The sequence below is a fragment of the Geospiza fortis genome, unplaced genomic scaffold (assembly GCF_000277835.1).
Source record: "Geospiza fortis unplaced genomic scaffold, GeoFor_1.0 scaffold488, whole genome shotgun sequence".
Classification (NCBI taxonomy): Eukaryota; Metazoa; Chordata; class Aves; order Passeriformes; family Thraupidae; genus Geospiza; species Geospiza fortis.
The window spans coordinates 1726486-1736556 of record NW_005054365.1 but is presented as its reverse complement, the minus strand read 5'-3'; the positions used below and the strand labels follow the sequence as shown (position 1 = coordinate 1736556).

Below are 10071 nucleotides of genomic sequence, written 5' to 3'. Positions count from 1 at the left end.
AGCAGGAAGAGGAGCGCCGAGAGGCAGAAGGGCCAGGTGCACACTGGCAGCTGGAGCTGTCAGGGGACACAACACACAAAACACCACTTTGGTACCGTTTTTGGTCTCTGTGCTTATGCCTGCTTGTGGCTAAACTCTTCCATTGGGGAAGCTGGGAGGGCCTTGCTTTCCCTGAAGGCACAGTGGGCACCAAATGCTGATTCAGCTGGCCACACAGAGGTCTGATTTTCAGCTGGAGGGCTGGGGCTGCACCAAGCATCTGACACTGCAGACCTCAGCCCTGCCAGAGGTGCAGCTTCAATGCTGGTGCTGGATGGAACCTGGCACCAGCACTGAAGCAACTGAATCAGGCTCCAGAGCTGTCATCACTTCAGTGAAAAGCAAGACAACCAGCTTACACATGGACACTCGAATTATCTAACAGAAGAGCCAAATTCTACCTCTCTGTTCTGTAAAATACGTATGGAGAGTATTATTCACGCATATTCCCTCTCCCCAGTGACAATATGATGCTGGCATCACATCCAACCCTCAGTCCTCTCTGTTCCCCCGCCTCTGGACCTGAATTGAGGTCTTCCAAAAGCAAGATCACAGGGACAAAAAACGGGTGTCCTTTTTCCTGATGCCTCCCAAAAGCAGGTGTGCTTATAGCAGCCCATATGTGGGGACCTATGTGGTACTGAGAGGGTGCCAGATGAAAATGTTCAGTGCATGAAGCTGCTAGTTCTAATATTTTTTTTCTTTTAAGTTAGTAAATCAATTTAATTAAAATATTGTTTTGCTTTAATCTCTCAGATCTTAAAGAAGAAGCAGAGCCTGGCATTTCTGTCTTCACTCCTTTCTTGATTTGTCCAAATATAATAACTTTGTACTTAAGAGAACAGTCTCCCCCTCATTTTAGTTCTCATACCTAGTTCAAACATCAATAATATCTGTGGGCAGTGTTGGAGAAAGAGCTTGAATGAAGAAAATGAAAATTTAGATAATTTGGAATTGCTGAAAGATAATGTTCAACTAAGTATTTAATCTCAAACCATATGCTGTTGCTGTAACTCACATATACATGCACAGCCCTGTTGTGGATAACATGCTCCAAAGGTCTTTGAAATCTTATTATCAGATATAAAGTCTTCAGGGACACAATTCAGCCGACACAGGGTTTGTACAAGACCTGCCAACTGGCTGCAGCATTGTCATTTCAGTGTTGTCAAAGCTGACATGGAGAATTTTGAGGCATTTCCTTAATGTTATATTTGAACAAATCAAGATGCAGTTAAAAAAAATAATAAAAAAACCTCAGGTAAAACACAAAACCCCACACTTACCACAGAGAGTGCATTAGCAAGAGCTGCTCCAGAGTAGGCACAAAATAATGCTGAGAAGAGAAGACCAAAGAGAGCTCAGGATGAGGAAAACATTGTTCAATTCTCAATTCTTAAACACCCCCCCCCCCAAAAGAACCCCAAAACCCCCAAAAAACCCCCAAAAACAAAAACAAAAAATATCCCACCAAAACCCAAGCAACATTGTCCAAATGCACAGCAAAATATTCTCCCAGTTACCTAATGTGAGGATTACTGCTAAAATTACTGCATTTCAACAATTAGTTGAAATGTCCCTAGAGAAAATGGCCTAAAGTCGCACCAAGGGAGATCTAGGTTGAATATTAGGGAAAAATTTCTTCACAGAAAGGGGTGTCCCACCCCACAGCTGCCCAGGGCAGTGGTGGAGTTCCCATCCCTGGAGGGATTAGCAGCTGTGTGGATGTGGCAGCTGGGGATGTGGGTTAGTGGTGGCCTTGGCAGGGCTGGGGCCACAGTTGGACTTGATCTTGGAGATATTTTCCAACACAAATGATTCTGTGACTGCATTTTGTCCTGTCTGCTCTGTAGAGATGGATGGTGAATGAAGAACATGGTTTTGTCAAGATGAAGTGATGGTGGCATTTCTTTTATTTATTTTTTTTTGGCACTACCTGACCCACATGCAGTGGGAATTGCTGAAATTCTCCAGCAGGGCTGGACTTCAGAAATTCTCTCCCCTGTGCCTTCATACCACAACCAGTTACCAAAGGGTGTCTTTGCACCAGGATGCCAGAATGGCAGAACAGGAGGCAAGGTCAGGCACCCAAGGGTTAAATCAAGGAAGGAAAAGCTACTCAGAAACCCAGAAACTGTGCTCAGGACACTGAGATAAATGTAATTGGAGCCTGGGCATATCTTCACAGGAATGTCTTAACTGGGAAATTTCTCCAACTGTTCCCATAGTGCCTGGTTTTGGCTGCTGTTAGATGTGGGGTCTTTGGGTGGATGGGTTTTAAACTGGCCTGGTGCAACAGCTCCCTTCTTATGACACATTTCCCCCAGTGATACATATAACCATGAAAAGGCTGCTTCTATGAATCTGTTGAGTTCCTAACTGGTGAAACATGCTCATGGATTAACTTGAGCTCATTCCACAAACAGTACTCCTACCCTTTCTAGATGTTTCCATGTTATCAGGATCTAACACTCTTCTCTCTGTACTTGCACAATCAAGCCCAGTGCTGATGCTACCAGGGAAACACGACTTGCACTGTACCTATTTTTGGGACACACAGGCTCTAACCCTGTGCTCCTCTCTTAGGTTGGAAGTGCAAGATGTGGCTGGGGGTGTGTATTCTATCACCATCTGTTAGAGGTGGGGCAATTAATTGGCCCACCTGTGAAAACCAGGTGGGGCAGGTTTTTTCAATCTCTTCCACAAGCGATCCTCCCTCTGGAAAATATCTTCTGTCCATGGCCAGTGAGTGTCCTTGCAGGGCTGATAAAATGCCATCATCCCATTGGGAGAGGCTCCGCCCAGTGGGAGGAGTCAAGAATTCCTACCTGGATATAATCTGAGGTTTGGGACACCACAGAAGCCTTTTCCTACTGGATTCCCAGAGGAGCAGCTTTGTTCTCCCCTGCATTCCCAGAGGAAGACCAGGCCCATCTACACTACCACTGGACCTTTAGAGGAAAACTCCACCGTTGTGCAGGATCCCTGCTCCAGCAGAACCACAGCTGGCACTGCAGGAGGGCTGAGCCACCATGGAATGGGACTGTGCCCCCACCCTGACCCACAGAGGGGCAGGGCCTATCCTGACTCTGTCAGTGTTGTTTTGTATTATTGTGTTTTATTTTCATTTTTTCTTTTAATTTTTAGTTTTTTCCTAATAAAGATCTGATATTCCTACTCCCATACCTTTGCCTGAGAGCCTCTTAATTTAAAAATTATAATAATTTGGAGGTAGAGGGTTTGCATTTTCCATTTCAGGGGAGGCTCCTGCCTTCCTTAGAGGACACCTGTCTTTTCAAACCAAGACAGCTCCTCATAAGCTGCCCAAATGTTTGCCTTCCCTTTATGTAAAAGATACTCACCACAGGCAAGTGAGAGCAAATGTGTCTGCCAGGTCAGGGCGTAGAACATGCCCCCGATGGCAATGCAGGCCAGGGCACAGTTGTAGTTGTGTAAGCCAAGGTAGATGCTGTCAAAGGGGGATGCAATGCTCAGAGCTGCAGGACAAAGGCAAGGCTGTGAGCTCAGGTGTGAGAGGAGCATGCAGGAGGAATCTGTCATCTCTTCCTCATAACATCAAGGTGGGTTTGTCTGTTCTCACACACGCACACGCAGGAAAAGGAGGATGTCAAAGGAGGCTCTCATTATTTTGGAGCTCTAGTAATGTCCCTGCGGTGGAATTTGGACCAGTCTCAAAGGCTTAATTCAGACAAAACTTCCTGTGTATTCACTGAGTGTATCCACACACAGGTGGAGGATCCAGCCAGAGTGTGGGAAAACCTTCTCACCTGGGTGTCCTCCTTGCTGTGCTCACACACACACTCTTTACACCTCATATTTACCCTAATTTTGAGTATCAGAGGCACAACTGCATGTCTTTTGTGGGAGCAAACAGAGTTTTCCATTTTTCCTAGTGACTTTTGTGAGATATGGTCTAGTTAGTAGAGGTGGTCGCTTCACCTGTGCAGTGGAAATTCTCCACGGGGATGGGAGCTGGGGGTCTGCCACAAATCTGACCTCTCAGAAACTTCTGTAGGATTTCTCACAGGCTTCAGGAGTACCAGTGAAAAGGAGAGTTCAATAGGTAGTGCACAGACCACTAGTAATATTAATGCATTTCCTTCTATATTGTCCTCATCTGTCCTCTGTTTTTTCACCATGCTTGTTCCCAGAAGCTTTCCCCTGACCTTTCCCTTCTAGATTGAATGTCACACCTCTACAAGATCTGCCATACACTCTTAGCCATACAAATTGTGGACAGTTTTGTTTAAAATCATGAATATAAGACAGCTACATCATGTATAAAGTGCTTCAGAGAACAGAGAAATTTTTGGATCACTGCCTTTTCCAAGGAATCAGACTACACTTATTCTGTCATCTGTATTTATTAAAATTGGTCTCTTAAGTGGCATTAATGTTATCTAACCTCTAGGGTCTGGTTCATGTCTCTCAATATTGTTTCTCTCTGGTTAGTGGAGAGACAGGACATTTTTGGTGGCATTCATTTTGGTATTTTGACAAATCCACAGCAGGGCTGAGCAAACTGCATCCCAGAGAAGTCTGTTTCTCTTCCTTGGCTGATTAGTTCTGGGGCAGACCTTTGCTTGTGGTCATCATTTAAAGTAATTGTGGTGGCAAGAAATCAGTTCTGAAAGTCTTTCTCCAGATTTCCTTATGATCTCCATGTGATTTATCACATCCAGTGGCTAGAGAGTTAAGTAAGGTGGAACAAACCACCTGTCTGAGTTACAAGTCTAACAAAAATGCAAAATTTAAAGAAAACCTCTTTCTGTTGTTGCTTGCACTCTGTTGTGTGACTTTTGCTAAGAGCTTTCAAATTTAGAGACAGTTTGAAAGATGAGAGTGTTGTCCCAGCTGCAGCCAAGCTGATGCAACTTTAAAGTCTGGACAGAATCTGGCTTGGATCAAGATACCTTGATTGCAAAAATAATTTGCTCAGTATTTCTTACCTGCAAACATCCCCACGGCTGATCCAATCGCAGCATGCAAACAAATCAGTGGGGAGGAGATGAGCAGAGCCACAAGGAAAATCCCTCCAGTCCAGGGGTTTCCACAACCATACACTTGACCAATCCCAACTGGGATGGATTGTAAGAGCTGCAGCACATGGCAGAAAAGGGCTTGTTATTTATTGTCTGTCTGTGCCCTGAGGGTCACAGCAGATGTTCTGTCCAAGCTATTGGCTGAAAAGGGAAGGAAGAAATGCTGGCTCTGAGCTGGAGTCTGAGCACCTCATAGAATCTCAGAATAGTTTGAATTGGAAGGGACCTTAGATCACCTCATTCCAGCCCCTGCCATGGGCAGGGACACCTTCCACTGTCCCAGGCTGCTCCAAGCCCCATCCAGCCTGGCCTTGGACATTGCCGCCCAGCCACAGCTGCTCTGGGCACCCTGGGCCAGGGCCTCACCACTCTCACAGGGAAGAGATTTTTTCCCAATATCTAATCTAAACTTACTCTCTTTCAAATTGCAGCCATTTCTCCTTGGGGGGGGATGCCTTCAAAAGTCCCTCCAACTGTAAGTAGTCTCCCTCCAACTTTTCTACACAATCTCTCCAGGTATTGGAAGGCCTTAGGTCACCCCAAAGCCATCTTTTCCAGGATGAATAAACCCAGTTCTCCAAGCCTTTTCCTATAAAAGATTTGCTTCATCCCTCTGATCGCCTTGCTGCCTCCTCTGGATTCCCTCCAGCAGCTCCAGCTCCTTGTGCTGTTGGAGCCAGGGCTGGGGCAGCTCTGCAGGTGGGCTCTCACCTGAGCCCAGGGGCACAGGGGCAGGATCCCCCTGCCCTGCTGCCCACGCTGGGGGATCAGCCCAGGGCAGGGGGTTCAGGTGGGGCAGGCCCAGCTCTCACCCACAGCACTCCCAGCTCCTTCTCCCAGGGCTGCTCCCTCTGCTCATCCCAGCCTGGGTTGATCCCAGGGGCTGCCCTGGCCCAGGGGCAGCTCCAGCACTTGGACTTGTTAAACCTGATGAGATTCCCCTGGGCCACTCCTGCAGCCTGTCCAGGTCCCTCTGGATGCCATCCCATCCTCCAGGTGTGTCAGCTGCACCTCTCAGCTTGGTGCCATCTGCAAATCCGCTGAGGGTGCCCTGGATCCCTCTGTATGTGTCATTAATGAAGATATTCAATAACACTGGTGCCCAGATGGACCCCTGAGGGACCCCCTGGGACCCTGAGCCATTCACCACAACCCTCTGGGTCAGTTACCCTATTCCACTCTGGGAAGGTGACTCTCCAGGGCTAGAGCTAGACATGAGGGGACTGGATATAAATGAGTTTCTGTCACTTTGAAGTCCTGATGTTCCCTCTGAATTTTCATATTGCCACTGGCAGTGTTGCTGATGTTTTTTCAACCTGGACAGGAGGAAGTCATATCCAGATGTGTGCTGGATGTACAATCAAGACTAGTTTTAGGCCAAGCCAAGTTTGAGGGGAATGAGAGGCTCGGGTTCTCTGCTCCCTGAGGCTCCACCAGCCTTTCTGCTGGGTGAACCAGGACTGTCCCTGGGGATTCTGTGGCACTGAACCAACCCACGTACTTCTGTGAATTCTGACCCATGTAAAAGCATCACCCAGAGGAGAACGCCCTCATGCTCACCTTCTCAGTGAAATACCATAAACCTGTTGGTGTGAAGCTTACCAGTGGCACATTGATGTCAGACCAGGTGATATTGGGCACTGCAGCTATGGGCTTGATGAGGGTTGTGGGGAAGAAGGGGTTGTAGTGTCCTGTGGCTGCCAGGTACAGGGTCACCACAATGTTGAAGGGCAGAGTGAAAACAGGAAGGTCCCATTTGCTGAAGATGGATCCCAAAGCACTGGACAGTACTGGGCTGAAAACAGGAGAAGAAATACAATCATAACTTGTTCATCACAATTTATAGTGGTGAGACAGCCTGCCTCTTTGGCCACAAAATGATAATTTTGGCAAACAAAGGTCAATACAGTTCCTTGTAGAAATGCCAGGTGGTGAATACCTTAATATCTTAATCTGCATCAAAGAAAGAGTTGTCAAAGACTGTTTATCTTTCTGAAGAAAATTGTGGGAACTCAGCACATCCCTTCGGGTGTCCAGAGTTGCCGAGAACACCATTGGGGGGCTCGGAGACCCTGGCATGCTGCCCGGAACACCTGGTGGCTTGATTTCGACCCTTCCAATGAATTGACAGCTTTGTATGGGGATGTGAAAGCCACACAGGTTGAATGGTGTAATAATAAAATATTCACAGGGTGAAAATGTAGATTTTAGGATTTTTGGTATTCAGGTTATAGGGACAAGATGGAGGAATCAGGGCATGTCTAGTCCTTCTTTCTTCTTCTTGTTCTCCATTTTCTGCTGTGATGTTGGCACTTTGGGATTGGTTTAGAGTAGAAGTGCACTGTCTAACATAGGTGATAGGTACTGGGAATTAAAAGTAAATATGATAAACGTAATTTGTAGTATAAAAGGACAACACTGCCTCGGGGGCGGTCAGAGTGCTTGTGGCTGCCTTGCTGAGCAGATCTCAGAAAGAAAAGAAAATTTTATAGATAAGAATTAATAAACAACCTCAAGACTGAAAAGTGAAGAGTCCAGACTCATTCTTCAAAAGCACGGGCTTCAGCAGAACCATCCTATGCATCTCAGGGTGTCACAGACATCCTTTTCACAAAAATCCTTTCTTTAGGATTTTTTCCTTCTGGGAAGCTGAGGCCCCAGAAACAAAAGGTAAACAATAGGTTATCTGCTTCTGTGGAATGCAACAGGTCAGTTCTGGATTGGCCCAGATTGAGTGTTTGGAAATAATGGCCAATCCAGAACTGAGCTCTCTCGGACACAGTCCGAGAGAGCAAGGTTTGTTGATCATTCTTTACTTTCTATTCTTAGGTAGTTAGCAGCTTCTGGAAACTCTCCTTTTCTTTTTCTTTTTAGTATAGTATAATACATATATATATATATAGTGACATAATAAATCAAGCCGTCTGATCATGGAGCCCATCTCGTCTCTTCCTTCACCCCGAAAACCTTGTGACCAACCGTCGACAAGTCTTCAATGTTATGTGAAGAGCAGAAATAACCAGCTTAATGTCACTCCTGGTGTAGCAGAGAAAACTCCACATACTTCAGGAAGCTGAACTGAATTTGCTTCAAGAAGCATTGAAGCTTCCTGTCTTTTATGCAAATATAGTCCTTCTAAATGTTTCTAACCTGCCTTTCAGATTGCAGAAACTGAAGGAGATGTTTATATCAAAGTTTGGATCAGCTCCCAAGTTTTATGCTCGTGCACCAGGACGAGTCAACTTAATAGGTAAAAGAGAAAAATTAACCTTATGTTGTTTTACTTCATCCGTCATCATGGAAATCTTGTATTTTAAAACACAGAATGAAAATGCTGGTCTTAATTTTATTTTTTCAGAGAAATTTCTTGTGATAAATGGAAAACCATATATAATTTAGTAGTTTTTACTGTATCTTATTATAAACAACTCTACATGGATATCAGTTTTGGAGAAAAACAATTATAGACAATAGTGATGGTTTTGAAAATTGGAGTAACTTGCCAGCTTTTTTGTTTTTAATTAATTAAAGTTACCAAATATAACCAGCCCCACAACAATATACATGGTAAAGCATGAAATGATTCTACCATCATCTCTTGTTTACTCTTCCATAGAGATGTGTCCACAGAACTTAAAATAGTGGGTGTGATTCACTGGCAGACTGGAGAGTCACAATTATTTTGTGTTTAGGACTTATTTTTATTTCTGTAGCAGCCTTATCTTTTAGATTCTCTGTCCATGTTAGGATTGTGTTCTCCCTGGAGCTGAGTTTCTTGCAAATGTTCATAAAATAATCCTACGTATTTGAAGACGTAATAAAAGGATCCTGAGAAACAGAGCTGTAAAAGTCAATTAGTTTATTAACATTAGTTAATTTTTATCTCAGTGTTGTGTGAACATCTCATATAGACTAAATGGACAGCATATGGTAAGTGGGAATTATTTCCAAGGGAGAGGTTGTTTACTACATACATTTTCTATTTGATTGTTACGTTATGTGTTGTATGCAACTGTATTAATGATTATTTAAATATAGTAGTTATCTTCTTGGAAAAAGCTCCGGAAATTGTATGTACATGACAGTTGTCATTCTTGGACAGTAATCTACATGGTAGCGGTTTTTTAGAATTTTTGTAAGCCAGCATTAAAATGCGAACATTTACAAACAGGTGCAATGGATAAAAATCACTAAAGAAAGAAAAACTTTTTGTGAAGTAATAAGAAATGGAAGAAATGTACCCCAAACTTTAGGTAATAAGAGTTGAAACTACAGCAAGAAATTGTCTCATCCAGTAAACAACACTGAAGCCCTGTAGAAATTGTGTTACTGCTATTCTAGAAAGAATTATTACAAAGTATTTTCTTTGTTTCTTTGCTAGGAGAACACATAGACTACTGTGGTTATGCTGTGCTCCCCATGGCTATAGAACAAGATATCCTGATTGCAGTAGAACCTGCACAAACTCAAGTTGTGCAACTGGCAAATACCAATTCTTCGTACTTGTATGTAATTACTTTGTTTATTCCTGCAGCAGCAGCTCAAAAAGCATTGAAGGGCCAAAACCTAGCTTCAGCCCAAGTTGTTCAATAAAGGGCTGTGTCTAAGACATTTTAGAAACTTTTTAAAAAATTGTTTGGAACTGTTTGATAACTATTGATGGATTCTCTGCAGCAAGTCTGTTTCAGGACCAAAAGAGACTTTCAGATATGGCAAAGAAGAACATCTTCAGTCCATGGACTTTTTCCTGAAACTCAGCTGTTGGGACTTGGACTTGTTTTGCATTGTTTTTGCATTTTCTTATATTGTAAGATTGTTTTAGTGATATCATAGAATTTTATGTTTTATAGGTGAAGAAATTCCCTGTTCATCCCACAGAAGCACTTGATTGAGTTTGATTGGCAACAGATAACCTGTCAGGTGTTTGTTTTTTCCTCTGCATGGCTCAGCAGAGAAACTTACAAACATT

The 10071-nt window shown here is 43.9% G+C and overlaps 1 protein-coding gene across 1 annotated transcript in view; it reads right to left on the bottom strand.

The window, feature by feature from the left end:
* Positions 1 to 10071, bottom strand: part of LOC102032509 (urea transporter 2) — a 16294-nt gene that overhangs the window by 324 nt on the left and 5899 nt on the right. Inside the window, exons 4-8 of the mRNA XM_031059647.1 lie at positions 6705 to 6897; positions 5010 to 5157; positions 3402 to 3536; positions 1320 to 1375; positions 1 to 50 (exon numbers count right to left, since the gene is read on the bottom strand). Of these exons, the coding sequence (XP_030915507.1) occupies positions 1 to 50; positions 1320 to 1375; positions 3402 to 3536; positions 5010 to 5157; positions 6705 to 6897 (582 nt within the window). The remainder of the gene's footprint in view (positions 51 to 1319; positions 1376 to 3401; positions 3537 to 5009; positions 5158 to 6704; positions 6898 to 10071) is intronic.